Here is a 24,319-nt window from a genome sequence, read left to right as displayed (position 1 = left end):
TGTTTATAAATGTAATGACCTTCAAATACAGCCTGTCAATCTGTGGAAAGTGTAGAGCCATTATGCCCATCATTTGCAGTGTCTTCTGCGTTATCTGATTTAGAAAGGACAGGGATTACACTGAGCATGATGTGTGCCATACAAGAGAGAGCAGTTGTGATACAAACAATTCAACAATCTTCATTGACTTTCATGGATTTCAGTAGTTATACTTTCACAGCTATAAAATTTAAGACCTCTGTCCAAGAACAAATCAAAGATGCCAATACTACATCCATGGATAAGGGAATATTGATATTGGAAAAATATTTTCTCTTATTAGCACTTTAGAAATGACTTTTCTATCTTGTCTCTCCTAGTGTCAGCAATACCAATACTTGCACTATTTTTCTTATATGCTTTTCATTCTCAATCTTATTAGAATTTATAATAATAGCTGTAATCCAACTAGACTAGAAAAAAATCTTACCCCTACACCCTACACTTTTCCAATCTATGTTGCTTTATAAGATGTCACAACTTACATGACATGAACAATTGTAAAATGGCAGTGAAGAGGCTGCACTGCAATGCAAAATTCATTGAAATATTAATGTAATGAATAGACAGTTATAGAATTGGATTGATAAATAATAGTGATAGAATGTCTGAAGGAAAATTTATTTTCTAGAAAGCAAAAGAGAAAATTAGAAGCCATATTTTATAAAACAAATTTAAGATCTGTAAAACAAATTTATAAAACAAATTTAAGCTTAAAAGAAGCATCTGAGCTAGAAAGCAATTATAGGAGGAGATTCACATGACAAACTTAAGCCATAACTATAGCTGGAAGAGAAAACTTCAGCTTGTGTAATTTGTAAAACTGTGATATCCGGGCTGGCACTGTGGCATAGCAGTGCCAGCACCCCATATGGGCTCCGGTTCGAGACCCGGCTGCTCCATTTCTGATCCAGCTCTCTGCTATGGCCTGGGAAAGCAGTACTATAGATGTGAAGCCCTAGTTCAAATGGAAGAGTTGGATTGGTGTCCTAGTGTTGCATTCGTTTACCAAGGTTTATGTTATAAATGTGACTTAGAATTCTCCTGGTCCTCTTTTGATGCAGAGCTTCAGAATTTTGTCTCGAATCTGCTTGGTTTTTACCACATACACAATGGGATTCATCACAGGAGGAATGAGGAAATGCATGTTGGCCATGGTCACATAGATATGGGAAGGAAGCCTTGGACCAAAGCGGTGGAGCATAGACAGACAGATCATGGGTGTGAAGAATAAGATCACAGCACACAGGTGGGAAATACAGGTGTTGAGAGCCTTGTGGCGGCCACCACGGGATGCAATGCCCAGTACAGTTTTCAGAATCAACACATAGGAAAGGAGAATGAGGAAAAAATCAAGGCCCATAGTGGATAGCACCACAAAGAGTCCAAAGACACTATTGATCCTAGTATTGGAGCAGGAGAGCTTGATGATGTCAGGATGTAGGCAGTAGGAATGAGAAAGAACATTGGAGTGACAGAAACACAACCTCTTTAAGAGAATGGGGAGGGGCAACTGTACAGTCAATGTTCGCACAACAATAGCCAAACCTATCCTGGCAATTACATTACTGGTGAGGATGGAAGAATAATGCAATGGGCGAGAAATGGCCACATAACGGTCAAAGGCCATTGCCAGTATGATAGCTGACTCAAAATCCTGGAAGGTGTGAATAAAGAACATTTGGGTGAAGCAAGCCAAAAAGGTCAGCTCTCGAGCATCCAGCCAGAAGATCTTCAGCATTGTGGGAAATGTGGAAAGGGACAGACCAAGATCAGAGGCAGCTAGCATTGCCAAGAAGAGGTACATAGGCACATGGAGGGTCTGCTCCCTCCAGATAACTGTCAAGATGGTCACATTGCCCACCAAGGTACTGAGGAACATAGTGCAGAAGGGTATAGAAATCCAGATGTGCACAGCCTCCAGCCCACGGATGCCTGTCACCAGGAAAGTGGAGAAGATGGAGTTGGTACTGTTAACAGGAGTCACGACGCCAAAGCTGCATGCCTTTCCTGGAAGCAAATGTGTTGTTCCTGAAACAAACATTGTAATTTGACTCCAACATTTATCCGAGTACACATCATTATGTTAATTTACCTAAGTTATTTAATTGTTATATATTTGAAGTAAAAACTCTAAAATACACATTTTAATTTAAATATAGTAGTCCCACCATATCTGCGTTCTGGTTCTGTATAGTTCCAATTACGCACAGTCAATCTTTTTTCTGTAACAGTAAGTAGAAATTCTAAAAATAAACAAGTCATAAGTTTTATATTGTGCAGTATTGTGAGTGGCATTCTCACATCATCCTGCTCTATCCGTCTTGGGACATTAGTCATCCCTTTGTGTAGGTGGCCACCTTGTACAAAACACCCATCTTCCACTTGCCTGCCATCTTGTTTATCAGATTGACTTGGACTTGTGTTTAAGTAGCCCTCATTTTCCTTATGAAGGTCCCAAAATGCCTGACGAGTGATATTGACAGTTTGAACGTGCCAAAAAGAAACCTTACTATGCTGCCTTTAAGTGAAAAACTGAAGTTTCTCAACCGATGAAAGAAGAAAAAAATTGGCTGAGATTGCTAAGATCTACAGTAAGGACAAACCAACCATGAAACTGGAAAAAAAGAAAACTAAATTCAAGCTAGCTTTCCTGCTGTACCTAAAATTGCAAAAGTTTTGTCCACAGTAAGTGTCAGGTACTTATTTAAGATGGAAAATCGATTGTATTAATCATAGGAATGTATGCATAAGAAAAAACATGGATTTTATAGGGTCCAGTACTTTTCAAGGTTTCAGGCATCCTCTGGGGGTTGTGAAAGCATTCCTCTCAAATAAGAAAGGGCTACCACAAATCCATAGCTGTTAATATAGTAGAGGGTGATGACTTGGGTTTTTCTTACTGGCTTGGTCAATAATGATAGATATTAGCAGTACTTAGACTGAAGTCTATGGACTCAGCATCATATGGTATATTTTGTACCTGAGTACAGAAATTGAAACTAAGTTTGTAGAAATTTTGTATTATTTTAAATAATCCTTCTATGGTTCTTTAATAATAATTATTAGTGTATAATAACACAATGATTATTGTGTTTTACAAGAAAAACACTTTTGTTAAATATAGAGAAATATTTTAATAGATTAAAATGTTTTTAATGACCAAGTTTCATTACCAAGTTTATGAAGTCCTGTCATGATAATTCATTGATGAATATAAAAGTATTTTCTAAAATTTAACATAAAAATTCTTTATAATTGAAACATTAACTACTAAATAGATACACATATTCAAAAATAATTTTCATTGGTTCTCTTTTTGTTACAAAGATTAAATATTTTTAATTTTAATTAATAAAATCTAGGGATATTTTACATACAAAGTTTATTTGTATATTATATAGATAGTGTTAACAAGTAATTTCCAATCACAAACAAAAACTTTATAATTCCAAAATTATTTATTTCATATAGGTATGATTATTTGTTCTTTAAAAATTAAATAAATATTAATTATTACATGCCTGATTCTAAACTACATTTATTGATACTGAAAAGCTTTAAGCCAGAGCAATTAGCTACACTGATTTAAACAATGAGAATCCTGTCAAATATTTAATTATAATATAAGATATGTGAGACATAAGGCCATTTTCATGCTCTACATTATCAAAAATTATTCCTTCAGGTAAAAGCAACTATAGTTATTTTAAGTCTCTTTCTCACAGAGAGCAAAGCACACATTTTTCCTCAGTCAATGTCTCACCACATTGATATTTAAGGAACTAAACAGACATTACATACATAATCTTCAAATCCACATGCTATTTCCTCAAAAACATTGTCAAGCAAATATTTGCATATTCTAATCATCCCAATTCCTCACTAGTCCTCCCCTGTTAACGTCAGCCTAGAACTGTGAACAGAGGCCTTTGTGGAGACAACACTTCAGTCTTCATTCCCTGTGTGAGGCATATAGACCTCAGCTCTGGTGAACAGAGTATTTCTCAGCTGCTCCTGTTCAAATGCTCCATTTGGTAAGGGAAAGATTATCAGAGAAAAACAGCAATAATAATAGCAACAAAAATAATAGAAGACTTCGGTATGTTATTCAATTTTGTATAACCTCAGTCTGTTTCAACGTGGATGAAACTTTCAGAAAACATAGGTAGGGGTTACTAAAAATTCTAGATTTTATCCTTAAAAAAGTAAATAATCACCTTAAAAAAGTAAAAAGTAAATAATCACCTCAGAGGCTTTGTTAGCATTTTTAAAGTGTGAATTCTGCTGTTAAGGATAGAGAAGGAAGGAGGAGACCCTAGGAAAGTTACTTTTGTTTGATAAGATTACATTCTGCTAAGTATAAAACATCATGCTTCCAAATGACAAGGGCATGGTGTCAGATTTCTTCTCCATACATCTTCTCATCCATGGTTTTTAAACCATTTTCAGAATACTCACTCTGATCTGTTGATATTCCCATTCATGGATGAGACTAAACATCATGGTTGTTGTTTCCATAGGCACAGATAATTCTGTCCTTGTCCAGTTCAGGAATACCTGAAGCTGATGTCCTTTTATTTGGCTTAATAATGTTATCCAATACGTTAGGCACTTGAACAAAACAAACTTGAAATAGTTTCATAGAAAGACACATCCTCTTGATCCCCGTGATTCCTTGTTTTACATGCGACAGTTTCTCTACTCTCTAATTTATCCAAAGTCTCTTGTTCTTTGTTCTTTCCCAAAAGCAGGTAAACCATGCTTTTACTCTTACCTGACATGACAAGACGGAGCTTTTACTAAAGTCCTACACAGAAAGCTTTCTCTTCCTTATCCAAAATCAAGTATATCTGTAGCTTGGTTTGAGCTTCCTTATTATATACACAGTTCTCTCTTGAGGATAGAAACCCTTTGGGGATCCTCCTCTTCTTGATTTGAAATCCATCTTGTACTGCTTCCTACGAATGTTTCACAAATAGTTCATTTGCTTCTTTGTATTAGGAGGTTTCGACAGTCACTCACTGTATATGGGCACTATCTAAATTTATATACCTAAAATTCATATACAGTATCTACATTTTGAGATTACTCATATTTTATATAATATATTCTGAGAATTATCAAAAGTTTATTTTATCAAGGACATCTCTTTGGACTATATACTATTGTTAACTTCATATCTTATGTTTCAAATATAAAACACTGCTGACTATATTTAGACATTACTTTAGAAATCCAAAATGATAAATTATATCTGTTTTCCTGTTATTTCCCATTCTGCTCATTCACACAATACTCTATTCAAACATATACATATGCATGTATGTCAAAGTGGTCTATTTTGTTATGTAGTTTCAAATAAAAATACAGACATGATATTTTAGACTAGTCAAACCCAGAATTTATTGAGTTACTGGAATGATAGAGCAATGGATCCTCTTTATGAAGAATCATGCTTGGGAATTTAAGAGTCAATGTCAATGTACATTTTGTTATTACTTTTTCACTTATAAAATAACATTTTTCTCCTCATGACAACCCAGTAAATTATTGTTATCTTTGAAGATATTGAAATTTATTTAGATTGATTTTTGACTCCCAATATCAGGCCAGTAATCCATAGGCATAGTAGGAATTAAAAGGTGTTCTGGTAAAGATAATTTTCTCCTTTGTGATGGTTATAATTTTGTGTCAAATTCATCGGTATAACATTATTTCACATATGTCTATGAGAAGTTTCCAAAAGAGAGTAGTATTTGGGTTTGTGAACTCTGTTAAGTAGATGACCCTCCTTGTTGTAGGTGGACATCACCCAATCCAGTAAGAGTCTGACTAGAGCAAAGCTATGGAAGAAGAATAAATTCTCTTTCTCTGCCTGGGCTGAGCCCTCTGTCTTCTTATGCGCTCTGACATGGGTGCGCCTGGTCTCCTGGAGCAGCAGAAGATGGCCCAAGTGCTTGGAGCCGTGCACCCACATGAGAGGCCAGGAAGAAACCCCTAGCTCCTGGCTTCTCAACCTGGCCCAGCCACGGCCATTGAGGTCATCTGGGGAGTGAGCCAGTGGATGGATGATCTCTCTCTCTCTTCTTCTGCCTCTCCAACTCTCTCTCTCTCTTCTTCTTCTGCTGCCTCTTCATCTCTCTCTCTCTCTCTCTCTCTCTCCCACCATAACTTTGCCTTTCAAATAAAATAAAATTAAATCTTAAAAAATTCTCACAGAACTATGCACGTTAAAATGATCCTTAATAAAAGATAAATAACTGGGGCTGGCGCTGTGGCGTAGTGGGTTAAACCGGCATCCCATATCAGCAGCTGGTTTGAGATCCGGCTGCTCCACTTCTGATCAAGCTCTCTGCTATGGCCTGGGAAAGTAGTGGAAGATGGCCCAAGTGCTTGGGCCCCTGTACCCATGTAGGAGACCCAGGAGAAGCTCCTGGCTCCTGGCTTCAGATCAGCTCAGATCCAGCCGTTATGGCCAACTGGGGAGTGAACCAGAGGAAGGAAGACACCTTTCTCTCTCTCTCTCTCTCTCTCTCTCTCTCTCTGCCTCTCCTCTCTCTGTGTAACTTTGACTTTCAAATAAATAAATAAATCTTTAAAAAAAGATAAATAACTATGACTTTTATGATATAATATTCCCCAGAGATGCTGACATGGAAAATATTTTATTACAATGGAGGCAAAATCCAGGCAAGGATATAAAGATCTTTTTTTTTTTTTTTTTGACAGGCAGAGTGGACAGTGAGAGAGAGAGACAGAGAGAAAGGTCTTCCTTTGCCGTTGGTTCACCCTCCAATGGCCGCCGCGGCTGGCACGCTGCGGCCAGCGCACCCTGCTAATCCGAAGGCAGGAGCCAGGTGCTTCTCCTGATCTCCCATGGGGTGCAGGGCCCAAGCACTTGGGCCATCCTCCACTGCCTTCCCGGGCCACAGCAGAGAGCTGGCCTGGAAGAGGAGCAACCGGGACAGAATCCGGCGCCCCGACCAGGACTAGAACCCGGTGTGCCGGCACCGCAAGGCAGAGGATTAGCCTAGTGAGCTGCGGTGCCGGCCTAAAGATCCTGGTTAAGAAGTTCTGATTTTAACAATGTTTTCCAGTCACATGTCTACAAAGACTGAATAATAATTAGCTGGACTCTTAAAATATAAAGTTAGACCTAAACTAGCATGAACTTGTATAAATATCCATTAGAATATTTTAAGTGCCTAATTTGTCAAATTACAAAAGAAATTTACAAAGATAAAATAGATAAAATGAGTCTCATTCTCACTAATTGTCACTTTAACAACATAATTGAAATAAATAGCAATCCAAACTTTTATTTAGCATGTTAGGCACTCCAGCATGGGAGTCCAGTCTTAACAGCTGTGTTCAATATTGTTACATTTTTCTGGGAAAAGGAACTGGTATCTTTGCCCCAAAAATTACAATTATATTGTAACTTTTATCAGCTTGTATGCACAGATTTATACTAAATACCTTTAAACAGTTATCATTTTATTTGTTAGGTAGCTTAAGAGTTGGCTTTCTCTAAGCATAGCTCCTACCTGTGTGCCTTCACTCAGATTTGGCTTTCATACAATAAAGAAAAAATTGCTTGTTTTTCTCTCTGAAGAAGACTTTCTAAGAAATCTAAATTCTAAGATATGCTTCTCCCCTCACTCTCTTTCCCTTGAGGGGAAAGTAGATTTAAGCTTCCTGGCTGTAACAGTTGGGAACTCCCAACGCTCTTTAAATCTCAGGGGAGCTTTCCAGGCAATCTGGGATATTCTCACCTGTTGGTCTGTTAAAGCACCACAGCCCTCCCAAACCCTTGAAGGAAGCTTCACTTCTTCACAGGGCACGGTGGAGTTCTGTGTTACAGGGAAGGACAAGCCAGTCAACAGATACATTTGAAAGTGAAAAGGACTTTCACTGTGCAGAGAGTGAAGTGTTTCAGAGATAAGCAACATCAACTTCCGTTATAACTCTGAGAAAGTCCGTTCAGGTAAATTGATATAATTATAACCAGATTCCATTAAAAACAAATTTAATAAGTTGAAAATAGAAAGCATATGTAATAAGCAGTTCCCCAAAATAAAGGAAATGATACCAATGGCTAGCGCTGTTATATTAGGATATGTGAGATTTGGATATTAAATTGTTCAGAGAATTCTGTGTCTGATTAGCAATATTTTAACGTTAAATGATTGGTTAATTTTACCTGTTTTCTTCTAAGTAACAATTGTTGAATTCATCAACAAGTCATTCAGAGAGTATTTGTTTATGTAGTAAGTCCATATGTGCTTATGTAGCTAAATTTTAGATTCCCAAATTTCAAGGAGTTGGCATTTTTGTTTTGTTTTGATTACTTTTTACTGAGTCCTGAAACAAGCATGCCATGAGTACAATTTTAAAGTATTCATTAGCTTTGACCAAATCAGCATGTTCTGTTTTCTGTGCTGAACCACAGAGAACACTTAGGGCTTTTCAAAATTTGGAAAGAGTATTTTTTGTTTTCATTGTTTGGGTCCTTCATTAAGCAAAAGAACTTTTAAAAATCTAAATGTTAAGTTAATGCATACTGATGATATTTGCCATCTTATTTACAAATTTCAAGGCCGGCAAGTAGAGAATTTTGTTTTGGAAGCATCACCATTCAAATCACCAGCATTAAATTGTCAGATGAAAATATATAACATTGAGCTGGCTGAAGAGCTATTTTACTGGTGCTTTCAGAAGAGATGTGTAATTTCGACCTTGAGTAGACGATTCTAGATGGTTGTATTTGTGAATCTAAGCTGTTTTCTAAGTTACTACATTTTGCAGATAGTGTTCCTCTATATAGGAAATGCATTTGCCTTTTCTCAACTGATAAAATCCCATATGCTGAAGTTAGAATATACGAAGCAAATTAGATACAGATACAAATTTGGTATAGATCTCTGGGGTAGAACTCAATACAGTAACTTTTAGAGGTTTTATTTTTCAATTCTATCAGCATTATATGGTTTTTGTTGTTTATAGGTTTAATCTTTCTAATAGCCATTAAGACAGGTGTGTTGATTAAGAATACTTTGACAGCAAAGTACTAGTTCTGAGAAAGTTTAAAGATGAAGTGATAAAGCCATTATTTAAACCATAAAAATTGTCTGCCACAGTGCTGTTTTATTTCTCAATATTTTTGAACTTTTCAATTACTGCTTCCAATGTTTCTTAATACAAGCTAGGTCTCATTTGCAAAGTTCAAAACTGTATAATCGGTGCAAGTTGGTACACATAACATCATATGACATAATGTGAGAAGAGAAGCAAAGGGAGCAGAACTTTCGTTCCAGCAACTTACAAAAAAATGGGTCCAGAGATAGATCTTTCTTTTATAAAGCAAACAAAAAAAAAGGGGGGGGGGAGAAAGAAACAAAAGAAGAGAGAGGAAAAAAATAAAAAAGAAAGAAAAGTAAAGAAAAGAAGAAGGAGCAGAGCAAAGAAGCAGTAGTCAAAGGCAGTTCCATTCAACTTGATGCTTGAAACTAGTTATTTCAAAGCAAGGGGCTTCATTTAATAATTAACAGAAATGCATAACAGAGATAAACTACAAGTGAAGATGTTTATAAGTATACAAGTTATATATAATTTCATGGTATTTTATTTAATTTAAGATTTATTTTTCTTTATTTGAGAGAGAGAGAGAGAGTTACACAGAGAAATAGAGAGAGAGAGGTCTTCCATCTGCTGGTTCACTTGCCAGATGGCCTCAACGGTTGGAGCTGTGCCAATCTGAAGCCAGGAGCCAGGAGCTTCTTCCTGGTCTCCCATGTGGGTGCAGGGACCCAAGGACTTGGCCATCTTTTACTGCTTTCCCAGGCCATAGCAGAGAGCTGGATCAGAAGAGGAACATCCAGGACTTGAACAGGTGCCCATATGGGATGCTGGCACTTCAAGCCAGGGGGTTAACCCACGGTACCACAGCGCCAGCCCCTTCATGGTATTTTATAACATGATTTGTTATGTGGTTTTGACCTACCTCTCCCAAGGGCATTCTCACTTAAAGAGAAATAAGGTGGAATTTTCAGTAAATTGAAGTGACACATTTTGAAAATTTACAAAAGAATATGTAATCTGGTTGAATTATGAGGAGGAAAAAATACACACACACAATACATCAATTATTCATCTATCCTTAGATTTATTTAGACAAATTATTTTATAAATTTTGTTTTTATATATTTGCCAACATAAATTCAAGTAATAGAATAGCATAAAAATATACTGGCTTCAACACGGGCATACAAATATGTGCCAGATACCAAATGGTCTTTTTTACAAACAGTTTTAACTGATACATAAAAATTGAACATGTTGGGGGCTGGTGCTGTGGCTCAATGGATAAAGCTGCTGCCTGAGGCCTCAGCATCCCATATGGGTGCTGGTTCAAGTCCCTGGTGTTCCATGACTTACCAAGCTCTGTACTAATGTGCAGAAGATGGCCAGGTTCTTGGACCTCTGCACCCACCTGGGAGACCCAGAAGAAGCTCCTGGCTCCTGGTTTTGGATCAGCCCAATGGCTGCTTTGGCCATTTGGAGAGTAAACGAGCAGATGGAAGATCTCTCTCTCTCTCTTTTGCCTTTCAAACAAATAAATCTTTTTTTTTTTTTTAAATTGAACATACTTATGAGACACCAAATGATGTTTTGGTACATGTATGTATTGTGTAGTGTTCAACTAAAAATGAACATTTATCTCCTCAGAGTGATTTCTTCTGGCTTAAAAGGTACAGTATATTACCTATAGTCATGCTACTGTACAATAGTATAATACTCTACACCAACCCATCTTTATTCTACCTAGCTGCAACTTACTACACATTAAATAAGCTTCCCCCATTTCTTCCATATTATTTTCCCTATTTCCTGGTAATCATCATTCTATGGTCAACTTCAATGAAATCAACTTATTCAGATTCCACAAATGAGTGAGATCATGTGATACTTGTATTTGTGCCTGGGTTATTTTATTTAGCAAAGAAACCTTCTTACCTATCCATGTGGTTGCAAATCGCAGCAACGAAATCCTTTTTAACAGCTAGTAGTATTCCATTATGTATAGGTACAAAATTTTCTTTATCCATTCATCAGTTGCTATGTATTCCAAGTGCTTTTTGGTTATTTTTTTCTAAAAATTTTCTCCCTCTCTCCCTCCACTATTTTCTCTTCTTCTCTTGTGCTTTTATATCAGTTTCTGCCTTTATTGCCATTTCTGTTCATATCTGCTCTTTTTCTAATATCCAACACATATTTACGATACCATTTGTTCCTCTGGAATACATAGTGTATAAAACATGGTCTTACATTTATATGGTGCTCAAAAAACATATGTAATGCATGAAATTGATTAGAACAATAGACATGTAAACACATATATTATTTCATTCACATATGTGTAATTATTTCATATACTATATTTTCTTAGGATTCTTAATAAGAGCATATATGTGGTTTTAAATATTGGCTATACTTTGTATGCATATGTATACATACACACTATGTATGTATTTTTATTATCTTATAGAAATATTTACATGTCTTTTTTTTAACTTTTATTTAATGCATATAAATTTCCAAAGTACAGCTTATGGATTACAATGGCTCCCCCCCCATAACTTCCTTCCCACCCGCAACCCTCCCCTTTCCCACTCTCTCCCCTTCCATTCACATCAACATTCATTTTCAATTCTTTTTTTATACAGAAGATCAGTTTAGTATATATTAAGTAAAGATTTGAACAGTTTGCACCCACATAGAAACACAAAGTGAAAAATACTGTTGGAGTACTAGTTACAGCATTAAATCACAATGTGCAGCACATTAAAGGCCGAGATCCTACATGAGGAGTAAGTGCACAGTGACTCCTATTGTTGACTTAACAAATTGACACTCTTGTTTATGGCATCAGTAATCACCCTAGGCTCTTGTCATGAGTTGCCAAAGCTATGGAAGCCTTTTGAGTTCATCGACTCTTATCATATTTAGACAAGGTCATAGTCAAAGTGGAAGTTCTCTCCTCCCTTCAGAGAAAGGTACCTCCTTCTTTGATGACCTGTTCTTTCCACTGGGATCTCACTCGCGGAGATCTTTCATTTAGGTCATTTTTTTTTTTTTTTTTGACAGAGTGTCTTGGCTTTCTATGCCTGAAATACTCTCATGGGCTTTTCAGCAGGATCTGAATGCCTTAAGGGCTGATTTTAGTGTGTGTTTTATAAGTGGTTAGTAGATAATTTTATTTATTTTTTTATTTGAAAGAGTTACACAGAGGGAGAAGGAGAATCAGAGAGAGAGAGAGAGAGAGAAGAGAGAGGTCTTCCATCCACTGATTCACTCCCCAGTTGGCCACAATTGCTGGATCTGAGCCAATCTGAAACCAGGAGCCAGGAGCTTCTTCCCAGTCTCCCACACAGGTACAGGGGCCCAACTACTTGGGCCATCTTGCTTTCCCAGGCCACAGCAGAGAGCTGGATAGGAAGTGGAGCAGCTGGGACTCAAACTGGTGCCCATATGGGATGCCAGCACTGCAGGCAGTGGCTTTTACCTGCTACGCCACAGTGCTGGCCCCAGTTGCTAATATTTTATAATGTCTATAATTCACTTACACACACACAGAGGCACACACACAGACACACACAAATGTATATTCATGTTGCATTGAATACCCTAGAAGCCCGGAAACAAATGCTTATGGATTAACATCTGGGTCATTTGTTATGTGATGATGTTCTTTTGTCTCATAGAATAAATTCTTACAGCAACATTTAAATATAGCTCTAGTATTACAAATATTTAAAGAAAATTGGGATTTATCAAAATCAAGGAATTTATTTCAATCATTCTTAACTAACTCAATCACTTTTTTAAAATCATTTTTCCTAAAGCCTAAAGATTTTTCAGAACAAAATATCTCAGAAAAACAAAATGGGTGGAATCTCATGTACTTGCAGAATAGTTGACAGGGAATAAAAACAATCAAAATTTAAAAATTTTTTTGAGTGCTATGATAGAGTATTTAAAGGTACTAGAGAAACTTTAGACAAATTTTTTTTTCTATATTAAATGATTGGAGAATATTCTCTGGAAGAGAAAAATCAATCATTAATTAAAGATAGAACAGGGCCAGCATTATGGTTCACTTGGTTAATCCTCTGCCTATGGTGCCAGCATCCCATATGGACACCAGGTTCTAGTCCTAGTTGCTCCTCTTCCAGTCCAGCTCTCTGCTGTGGCCCAGCAGGGCAGTGGAGGATGGCCCAAGTGCTTGGGCACCTGCACCCACATGGGAGACCAGGAAGAAGCTCCTGGCTCCTGGCTTCAGATCGGCGTAGCTCTGGCCATAGCAACCATTTTGGGGGTGGACCAACAGAAAGAAGACCTTGCTCTCTGTCTCTCTGTCTCACTGTCTAACTCTATCTGTCAAATTAAAAAAAAAAAAAAGATAGAATAAAGATTCACCAGATACCTAGTTAGAGAGCTTGGTATAAGCAAAGGTATAAAGATATGAGATGATAAAATGTAAGCATAGTTCTAGGCCGGCGCCGTGGTTCAACAGGCTAATCCTCCGCCTAGCGGCGCCGGCACACCGGGTTCTAGTCCAGGTTGGGGAGCCGGATTCTGTCCCGGTTGCCCCTCTTCCAGGCCAGCTCTCTGCTATGGCCCGGGAAGGCAGTGGAGGATGGCCCAAGTGCTTGGGCCCTGCACCCCATGGGAGACCAGGAGAAGCACCTGGATCCTGCCTTCGGATCAGGGTGAACCAAGGGCAAAAGGAAGACCTTTCTCTCTGTCTCTCTCTCTCACTGTCCACTCTGCCTGTCAAAAAAAAAAACCAAAAAACAAAAAACATAGTTCTAGAATTTATGAAAATATCTGAATAATAAAATTTTAATTGAATTTTTGTGATAGAAATTTCAGAAAGTTGTCAGATTATTTTAAAGTAATAGTGACTATACTAGAGCATAAAGGCAAGTTTTATAAATACTAGCCTCTTCTTAAATAGTGCTTATTACAGCGAGAATTCCTTAGTCATTTCTCATCAGAACCCTAGGGAGAGTTGATGCTGGTATTGTCATTTTAAAATTAGGAAGTAGGCATAGAGAGATAACCAGAGACAAACTGTTAGTATGGGGTAAAATCACAACTGAAACTCACGTAATCTGGCTTCTGACTTTGTGTTCATTATAACCACAATATCTACAAGTAAAATAGTCATTAAATGAATGGTTGACTCATTAATACCATTTCTAAGAAAAACACAAGAAAAAGTTGTAAGTTTTGGGAAGGGTCAAATTAACTCTGTTGCTTACAGCATATATCTGAAATTCCTATGATGCACTTAGGTTGAAAGGTCTATGGGTCAGTGAAACAAATTTATTCAAAAAATGTTCACTGGATTGAGTGTGGGGACTTTGGAGAGAATTGAAGACTTGAGTGACTCAGGTTGGGTAGAAATTTTACATGCATCAAAATATAAGATAATTAACCTAGAAGTAAACCAATGAGAAATTGAGAATTCTTGCAAGTCTCTTGGTAGCTAGTTTCTTAACACCTTCTGTCCACCTCCAACATCTCTGATCAACTTTTCATCACTATGACATTGTCTTCTCTTGAATTACATGTAAATGAAACCATTTTTTGTGGCTTTGTATTTTTTTCATTCACATAACATAAGTGATCCATTCAAGCTCTTTTATCTGACACTGATATCTTCATTTTTAAGTTAATTTCTATGTATTTACCACACTTTATTTACCACACTCAATAATCAATGTATATTTTGTTCCCTTCCATATTTTTGCTGTCATGAGTAATGTTTCTATGAATATTTTGTATAAATCTTTATGTATTTTCATTTATCTTGGTAAATTCTTAGAAAAAATGGCTAGATAACATTAAATATATGATAAATTCATATTTAGCCCTAAATGAAACTGTCAAATTATTTTCCAAAGAGACTATATAATTTTCTCTTCCATCAACATTAAGTGAGAATTCTAGTTTTTTCACATTCTCACCAGCACATGCTATTTTTAATATTTTCAATATATTTCTTGTCATTCTATTGGAATTTTACTGTAGCTCTCATTTACATTTTCCTGATAAAGAATGATGTTGAACATCTTTTATGTGGTTGGTTTATGTTCCTATGTCAAATAAAACTATTAGTAGGTTAAAAGTATAATCTAAATTGTGAGCTTTCCATATCATAACTCTATAACTGCATGTATGAGTAATCTTTTTATTCTTGATTTGCTTTTAAACTTCCCTGACACGTAATTTCTCTTTTATAGGCTTGACAACACCCTGAACTTCAGCCTTAATGATATCTCACCATGTTGGCTTTTAATACCACTTCTAATTGGCCCACTTTTTCTTTCATTGGTATTCCTGGCTTGGAAGCTGCACATATGTGGATCTCCATCCCCTTTTGTCTCCTGTATCTGGTGGCCCTTGTGGGTAATGTTCTCCTCCTCATTCTAGTCAGAACAGAACAAAATCTTCATGAGCCCCAGTTCTATTTTGTGGCCATGTTAGCCCTTGCTGATCTAGGCCTCTCGTTGTCTACAATGCCTAGTGTCCTGGCTATATTCTGGTTTGATGTCCACCATATTGGCCTGAATGCCTGCCTGACACAAATGTTCTTCATTCACACCCTGTCTTCAGTGGAATCAGGTGTCTTGGTGGCCATGGCTTTCGACCGCTTGGTAGCTATCTGTGCTCCACTCAACTATAGCAGGATCCTCACTCACTACACCGTTGCCTGTCTTAGTGGAGCTGCTCTCATTAGAGGTGCCACTCTCCTGGCCCCTTTGCCTTTTTTCCTCAGGACTTTTCCCTTCTGTGGGGCCAATATCCTCTCTCATTCTTACTGTTACTATCCTGATATGTTGAACCTGGCCTGTGGGGATGTCACTTTCAGTAGCATCTATGGATTGATCTGTGTGCTCTGTACATTTGCTGTGGATGCTGTCTTTATCCTAGCTTCCTACATGAAGATCTTGGGCACTATTATGAAACTGGGGACCCAAGACAGAAACTGGAAATCACTGCAGACCTGTGCCTGTCACCTGTGCACAGTGCTTGTGTTTTATTTGCCCCTCATCAGCCTTGCAGTGCTTCATCGGTACACCCAGGAGACTTCCCCAATCCTGTATACCACCATGAGCAATGCCTACCTCCTCATCACACCACTACTAAACCCTCTGGTCTACAGTCTTAAGTCCCGGCAGATCCAGGCTGCTCTGCGCAAGCGATTTGGTGTGCAACGTGTTGTTGCTGGGGAATGAGACCTTCTCTGTATCATCAGTTGCAATCAACTGAGAAAGGCTATGCAAGTTCTGTAATGTGCCAAGTAGTATGACAGGTAACTTGTATTCAAAAGAAAAAAAAATGCTCTGGTATTCCCATCAAGAAATAATAATCTAAAGCCGGCGCCGCGGCTCAATAGGCTAATCCTCCGCCTGTGGCGCCGGCACACCGGGTTCTAGTCCTGGTTGTAGCACCGGATTCTGTCCCGGTCGCCTCTCTTCCAGGCCAGCTCTCTGCTGTGGCCCGGGAGTGCAGTGGAGGATGGCCCAAGTGCTTGGGCCCTGCACCCCATGGGAGACCAGGATAAGCACCTGTCTCCTGGCTTCGGATCAGCGCGGTGCACCGGTCGCAGCGGCCATTGGAGGGTGAACCAACGGCAAAAGGAAGACCTTTCTCTCTGTCTCTCTCTCTCACTGTCCACTCTGCCTGTCAATAATAATAATCATTATCATCTAAGAGAAGAAAAGAAGGCAGAATGTTTGAATAAGTTATCCTGTGATCAAACATGATCATGGTTGTTTTGTAGTGATAAGAGAAATGTCAGTAGGAACCTGAGCCTCATGTTTCTGGCACACAAGTAGGGTGAAAGTTAGATTTCTCACCCAGCCAAATTAAGGAATCTGACTCTGATCTTTAAATGAATGAGGAACTGATCTTAGACAGAAACCAAGAAACTACAATGATTCCTGATTTCCAAAGTTATTTAAGTATAGTTATTAAAAATTTAAAATTGGAGGTGGGGATTGTGGCACACTGAGTTAGGTTGTCACTTGTATACAGGCATACCACATCAGAGTGCCAGCTGGAAAACATAACAGCAATATTCAGAAACAATATATTCTTCTACCGAAAACAGAATTTCAGCAAACCATGCAACAGTTGAACTTTGTCTATCACATGCAACACATAGTTTTCTGTATTCTCAGATTAGGCATTTTATTTGCTTTTAAATTTATTATGTTTTAAGCTATTTTACACTTAATAATATTGCAGATATTAGATGTTAGAAATTGACATTACTAAATATTTATTGTCAGAAAACATGAAAAAGTTCCTCCAAAGGTTATTTCTATTGATATTAGTACCATAGCTCACCTTGTGTCTAAGTTAACAATTTTATTTGAACAATTATTAAAAATACCTTTTTTGAGAGACTGGTGTTGTGGCACAGGAGGTTAAGCCTCTGTTTTGGACATCCATTCCTTTATTGGATTGCCAGTTCAAGACCTGGCTATTCTGTTTGCAATCCAGCTTCCTACCACTGCATCCTGGGAAACAGAAGATGATACAGCTCAAGTGCTTGGGCATCGGCCACCCACTTGGGAGACTTGAATGGAGTTCTTGGATCCATGTTTTGGCCATGCCATGTCCCAGATGTTGTGGGTATTTGGGTAATGAAGCAGCTGATGGAATATTTCTGTCTCTGCCTTTGAAGTGGAAGAAAACAATAAACAAATATCAAATTAAACCTTTTTTGAAACTCTTATTTCTCAAATATTCTTTGTATCATCATTGCTATCTTACAGTTCCCTCGTTAATGAGTAAACTAATAATTACTGAATTATGCTATTTCTATACTTATATTAGCATCTTGTCTTAATGTGATGAAAATCATATTTTAACAGATGAAACTCAGATGGATTGGTTTTCAAATAAATATCTGGGAATTGGCATACTTTAGAATAAGAAGCAACCTTGTCAAATCCCATGGTTCACATTCATGACAATTAGTTGACAACTCAAGTTTCTTTAACCCACGTCCAGGTGTATAATCATTTATGATAGAAAGCATAATGGAAAAAAAAAAAACATGAATTCAGTTCTTGGGTCTAGTATTTTAATTATATGGAAAGTAAATTAACAAAAACTCTAACAATATGGCAATATTATGTTGTGAGAACCATTCAGCTATTACCTTATGTTTTAAAGTGTATTTGTTGAATGAAAGTTTTTTTCTTAATTTCAAAGATAATGCATTTATCTCAGTATGGAGGTTGTCATCATATCCTCAATTATGTCTCTCAATGAAATAAATTTTAAAAAAAATTTATGAAATTTAAATCATTACTTCTTTTAAATACTCATGCTTTTAAGTCATAATGAATCATTTCTTAACCAAAGGTAATGTAATAAATATATTTTCTCTGGATATATCTTTTAAGGGCTTATGATTTTTAATTTCACTTTTAATTCTTGCTCTAATTAGAATTAATTGTAGTATATGATGTTAAATTAATATTTTTATTTTCCATATGAACATATTCTTTTATCATCAGTATTTATCATATCAAATTTTACACTTTGGATTTTTCTGACAATATTATTTAAAAATTAATTAGTTGAATGATATATATGACTATATCTATGTTAATACTGTCATAATCTTTATTGCATTGTGATCAGGCTTAAAGTTAAACATGTGTGTTTTTCAACTTTGATGTAAAAAGTTGTCTGTCTCATCTGGATCCTTTGTACCTTTAATGAATTACAGATTCATTAAAAAAATTAATCATCTACCAATCATTCAAACTTTATATTTGTTTATCATGACCCTTCTCAGATAATGTCTTCTCTTAATCTTTGCTATCTTATTTCTCTCCCATTCACTAAGGGAATTGAAGGTGATTTGTACTGAGACGCTTCTAATCACTATCTATGTTCCCTGTGGTCTCAGAATGTTCAGTTGACTTTCTTACCTGATGCTCTTCTTATTGAACACTTCCTTCTCATCTCATAAACACTAGATTTTGGAAAATTTTATGATAATTTCTTCACTAGTGATAAATGTGTTTTGCGTATATATTTTATGAAAGAATGACAGTGATAGAGAAATAAAGACAGAGAGACAGAGAGACAGAGAGAGAGAGAGAGAGAGGGAGGGAGGGAGAGAGGCTTTGAACCAATACCATCGGGACATTAGCACAACTAATAAGTACTCCTGTTTAAATTCAGGCACTGGATCTGGAGTGCCAGCTTTGCTCAAGTTCTCCAGCCATAGACACCCAGGTAGACCTAAACCTGTAGGTGTGTTGGATGGAACATAATTACATCCACTCGCATATGAGTCCATGATATGTATATTGTGGACTGAGGGCCATGATTCCCAGATGTGACTATAAATATCTTTTTTGATTTTCATTTAATTTTTAGCTAGATATCTATAGAAATCTAGATTCAAAAAAATAAAAAAAACAGTATTTATACACCAGGTAGGTATAATCTCGCTTCTTATACAATCCAGGTTTAATAATAAAAAGTGCAATGTCTACTGGTTTCTCTGTTTTATGAGTTCTTCCTTTTTTTTTTCCTTTTGTTAGCAGTAGACATTTAAAATGTTCTTGTTTTCTATTGGGTTTCCAAATGTCAACAGTTGTTTCAGTAAGCATGATTACTGATATAATAATCATTCTGATGGAAGCCATAGTACGAGAATAAGTAGTTTATATGCTACTTTGTTTTATAAATGCAATTATTTTTGCATATTAAATTTGAAGTGTTTCTGAGAATGTTAATTTATGTATTAAGTTTCTTTTCTAGTACATACACTTTTTTCAATTGATACAATTTTTAAATTTTTTTTAAATTGATACATTTGTTAATGTTTCTTGTTTCATTACTAAATCTCAAAACTTTATTATGTTTATATTTATCATTGATGGACTATGCTTATCCTAGTAGACCACTATTTTTATTTTATTTTACTATCTATTTTGACATTTCTCTTTCAAGTTTAGGAGACAGATCTGAAAGTATTTGAGACAAGGTTGATACAGGCTACTGATCATGGTCCACAGGGTTGGCATCAGGTCATTCCTCATATGGATGAGTCCCTTACTTTGCATGAAAGTCTGATACAGACACTAATGCCATTAATTCTCCTCCAGATAGTTTCTTCAATAACTTTGAGGAAAAAAACCTCAGCAACATCCCTGTGTGTATTCTATATATCACTAGGTAACTAAACAGAGCATGTGTACGTTGTTGGAGAGGGGTGTGGATAAGAAAGAGGAAAGTGAAAAAAATGGGTAAGTCAGTTGGAAAAGATATTTAATAAACAGAATTCCAAATGCTCCCACCAATCTGAATTTAGGCACTCTCTAAGATTCTGTGGTATAGGCATCTTATCTATGAAAAACTTTCTCTAGTTTTATCTAAAAGAGCTTCCACTCCCCTTTGCCCTAGGAAATTGTTGAACTTAACTCTTTCAACGAATATACTTTATCCTTTTCTTTATCTTCTTTATTTCAAAATTTAAAATATGTTTAATAATTTTCAATGGTTTGGAAACTTGGGACAGATAAGAAAGATAAGTTATCTAGAACTATGAGAGAGCTTAAGATAAATAAAGAAGGGATCTTCCTGATGTGAGGTTCTGTCCTATATCATTTAAAATTTTTTCTTAATTTTTGCAGTATTTGAAGGCATAAAATTTCATTTATGTAAGTCTATGTTTTTGAACAATTAGATGAATGTGTCCTTATTTAAATAATACTTCTTTCTCAATATCTGTGCTTTCCTTTATTTGATAAAGAGTAAAGTGAAAATTCAGGATTAAATGGGAGTCTGTAGTAATATATTTAATTAATCTAGGCTATATGGTGATTTGCTGGGCTAAGATTTTATGAAAGATTATTGGATGGATATAAAACAGATGCTTTTAAGATGTCTTACTTTTGTGGAAAGTGAGTGTTGTTTTAGAAATGCTGAATTTGAGGTACATGGAACTAATCTTAGAAAACAAGGAATAAACTGTGAGAAATAGAGAATGGGATAATACTAATGTTTATTAATACATAAAGAATGATAAACCTCAAACATGCCTAAGTAGTATTTATTAAAGAGAAATATCAAAGTGTGTATAGTCTTTTGGAAGTCCAGAAAGATATTTTTTCATGGATAAAGTAATTGATGGGATCAAATGCTGCTCAAAGCTTAAAAGAGTTAGGTAGAATACCAAATGATGTGAATGTTATAGTAGTGGCATCCATTCTAGTTTGTCCAACTGAGATTTGTGTAGATAAGAGTGTAAGCTTTGTATTTTATAATAATAATTATCACTCAAAAACATGAACCCATTTTAAAAATATATATCCATCATAGTGGCAAAAAATAAAACACAGATTATGGAAAATAAAAAATGCAATTGGGATGGTAATTTGGATCAAGGAGGATTGGTTATTTTGTTTTTTAACATATGAATCAGAGAACCTAAGTAAGCAAAGAGATTTTATTAATAGGAGAAAAAAGTGGGATGACATAGAATAATATTCCAGTACTCATTGAATTGAGAAGGAGATTATCTTAGTCTGTCACCTTGATTTGACACACAATTAGAATGTATGATGGCAGTTGGGTGTGTTGATCTGGAAATTGAAAATGTTCCTTTCTGAAAGTTTCAACAGATCTAAAACTGGGGATACACACAAATACACTCATATACACACACATAAACACAGAGACAGAGAAAGAGAGAGACTGTTTTTAGATTGGAATGTTTCTGTTGCTCCATAGTGACCAACAGTTCAGAAAAGTAGATTAGCCTGCTAACCAATCTCAGATTGCTGATTCCTCAATTTATTTTCTTAAAACAATCACAAGTATACTGTATTTTTCAGCCAGAACTACTTCTATTACAACTGCATGATTAATTTAAAGACTTGTTTGTTTATTTATTTATTTATTGGCAACATGACATAAAGAGGGGGAGAGCAGAGAAAGATAAACAGAGACATAGAGACACAGAGATGCACACAGAAAGAGAGAGAGAGAGAGAGAGAGAGAGAGAATCTTCCATCTGCTGGTTCACTGTCCCATGCCCCAAACAGCTGCAATAGCCAGGGCTGGGCCAGGTCGAACCAGGTACCAACAAGTCCAACATGGGTGGCAGAGGCTTCAATACCTGGGCGAACTTCTGCTGCCTTCCCAGCCAGCATTCTGTTATAGGAGGCCAATGTGGCAGGCAGTGCCTCTGCTGCTGTGGCACAATCTTGGTCCCACATGCATGACTCTCATCCTAGGTTTCTGGACCTGAAAGTACACTAATCACTTTTACTTCAGAATTTATCTTGTTTTTGTCTTAGAGTCCAATTTGCCATTGATGAGACTTTTAATAAAGGGATTTCCCTACCTCATAGCAATATCAGAAAAAAAACAAAACTTTCATTCTCAGGCATAAGACTTGTTAATATTTCCCTTTTGTTAAGTTCTCATTTTTAGCTTTCAATATTCATTGGGAGAATTCAATAACTTAGAGCAATCTCCTGAATTTGACATTTCATTTTATTTTGTTCCTTCTTAGGTTCCATATCTGGGAAACTGAGCAGGGATTCTCACACTTTTCCATGTCTGAATTCAACATCACCACTTTCCAGCCTTCTCTCTTCATCCTCACTGGCCTCCAAGGGCTAGTTTGTTCTCGCCTGTGGCTGGGACCACTACTGAGCCTCATGTACATCACCACGATGGCAGGGAACTGCCTAGTAATACACCTGGTGAGGACTGAGCATAGTCTGCAGGAGCCCCAGTACCACTTCTTGACCATGCTTGCTGGGGCTGATATTGTCCTTTCTTTCTCCACACTTTTCTCTGTGCTCAAAGTCTTTGTCCTTGGCCTTCATGAAATTGCATTTGATAGCTGTCTTGCTCAACTCTTCTTCATCCATACATCCTCTTCCATGGGCTCAGGAATCCTGTTAGCCATGGCTTTTGACCGCTTTGTGGCCATCAGTCACCCTCTACAATATACCACTATACTTACTAGTTCACGAGTCACCACAATGGGGCTGGCAGCATTGCTGAGGGGTGTCGTGCTCATGACTCCATTGCCCATCCTGCTCAAGAGACTACCTTTCTGCAAAGGCCAGACTCTGTCCTATTCCTACTGTCTCCACCCAAATGTCATGAAGTTAGCTTGTGGCCAAGTCAAAATCAATATTTTCTACGGGCTGGTTTTGGTTGTCTTTTCTTTTGGAGTTGACTTTCTGCTGATAGCTATTTCCTATGCTCTGATATTCCAAGCAGTGCTTGGCATTGCTTCCAGAGAAGGCCAGATGAAAGCACTCAACACCTGTTTGTCTCACATTTTTATTGTCTTTATTTACTATGGACCTCTCTTGGCAATAACTGTAATGCATCGAGTTAGCCACCAAAGTTCTCCATTAGCACACGCAGTCCTGGGAAATATTTATCTCTTTATGCCCCCTATGCTAAACCCAATTGTGTATAGCCTGAAGACCAAGCAGATCCGTGCTGCCCTGAGAAAATCTCTCAAGAGCCAGAGAAGGTGAAAAGTTAGAGATGTTCATGGTGGTTTAAGTGAGGGAAAAATAGAATTTCTATTTTATCATTACTTAAGAATTATTGATATTTGGTGTGATTTTATTTATAAATGTTGGTATAGATATGAGTATAAAATAAGATACTATAAATTATGTTTTTTTGAATAAATATATACATTTTTATATTCATAACCTTTCCTTAGCTCCCACTTTTTTTCAATATGTGCTTTGGGATATTTGAGACCAAAATTGAAAACAGATGAAAAGAGCATGATCACAGTATTTGTGTTAATTCCTTGTTATGGACAAGTCTATAAATATTTTCCATATTTACAAATAAAGTTTCATAAATTTTGAAATGAATTCAGAAATTTCAATAAATTTCAACTCTGTTTTATTTTTTTCCCCATTTTACTATATTTCATTTTATTTTTAATTCCCTCCCTTCTCTCCTGCATTATCTTTATGAAAAAATGCATTCGTATCTTCTATACTTTTTCAATTGTATCAAATTGAGGAGTGCCTTGGCCATAGTAGTAAAGTAATAAATTATTTGGTGTGTTCTTTTCTGTTTATTTAAGTGTTGATCATATCCAAGAAAATTATTCCCAACCTTCCCTATCAATAAATGGAAATCCATGGTATGAAGAAAAGTATATTCATGTCAGTTT

The 24,319-nt window shown here is 36.5% G+C and overlaps 3 protein-coding genes across 3 annotated transcripts; 2 read left to right on the top strand and 1 right to left on the bottom strand.

Annotated features, from left to right (window-relative positions):
* Window positions 1-1,072: 1,072 nt before the first annotated feature.
* Window positions 1,073-2,083, bottom strand: LOC133763803 (olfactory receptor 51G2-like). The gene has a single exon (XM_062197541.1). The coding sequence runs from the start codon at window positions 2,081-2,083 to the stop codon at window positions 1,073-1,075; it is 1,011 nt and encodes a 336-aa protein (XP_062053525.1).
* A 13,312-nt stretch (window positions 2,084-15,395) lies between these two features.
* Window positions 15,396-16,349, top strand: LOC133764517 (olfactory receptor 51I1-like). The gene has a single exon (XM_062198191.1). It carries the CDS (start codon window positions 15,396-15,398, stop codon window positions 16,347-16,349), a length of 954 nt encoding a protein of 317 aa, XP_062054175.1.
* Window positions 16,350-22,712: 6,363 nt separating this feature from the next.
* LOC133764516 (olfactory receptor 51I1-like) lies at window positions 22,713-23,657 on the top strand. The gene has a single exon (XM_062198190.1). It carries the CDS (start codon window positions 22,713-22,715, stop codon window positions 23,655-23,657), a length of 945 nt encoding a protein of 314 aa, XP_062054174.1.
* The last annotated feature ends 662 nt before the right edge of the window (window positions 23,658-24,319 follow it).

The sequence above is a fragment of the Lepus europaeus genome, chromosome 7 (genome assembly GCF_033115175.1).
Source record: "Lepus europaeus isolate LE1 chromosome 7, mLepTim1.pri, whole genome shotgun sequence".
Classification (NCBI taxonomy): domain Eukaryota; kingdom Metazoa; phylum Chordata; class Mammalia; order Lagomorpha; family Leporidae; genus Lepus; species Lepus europaeus.
Note: the sequence above shows the minus strand (reverse complement) of the source record. Positions and strands in the feature narration are given on the sequence as shown.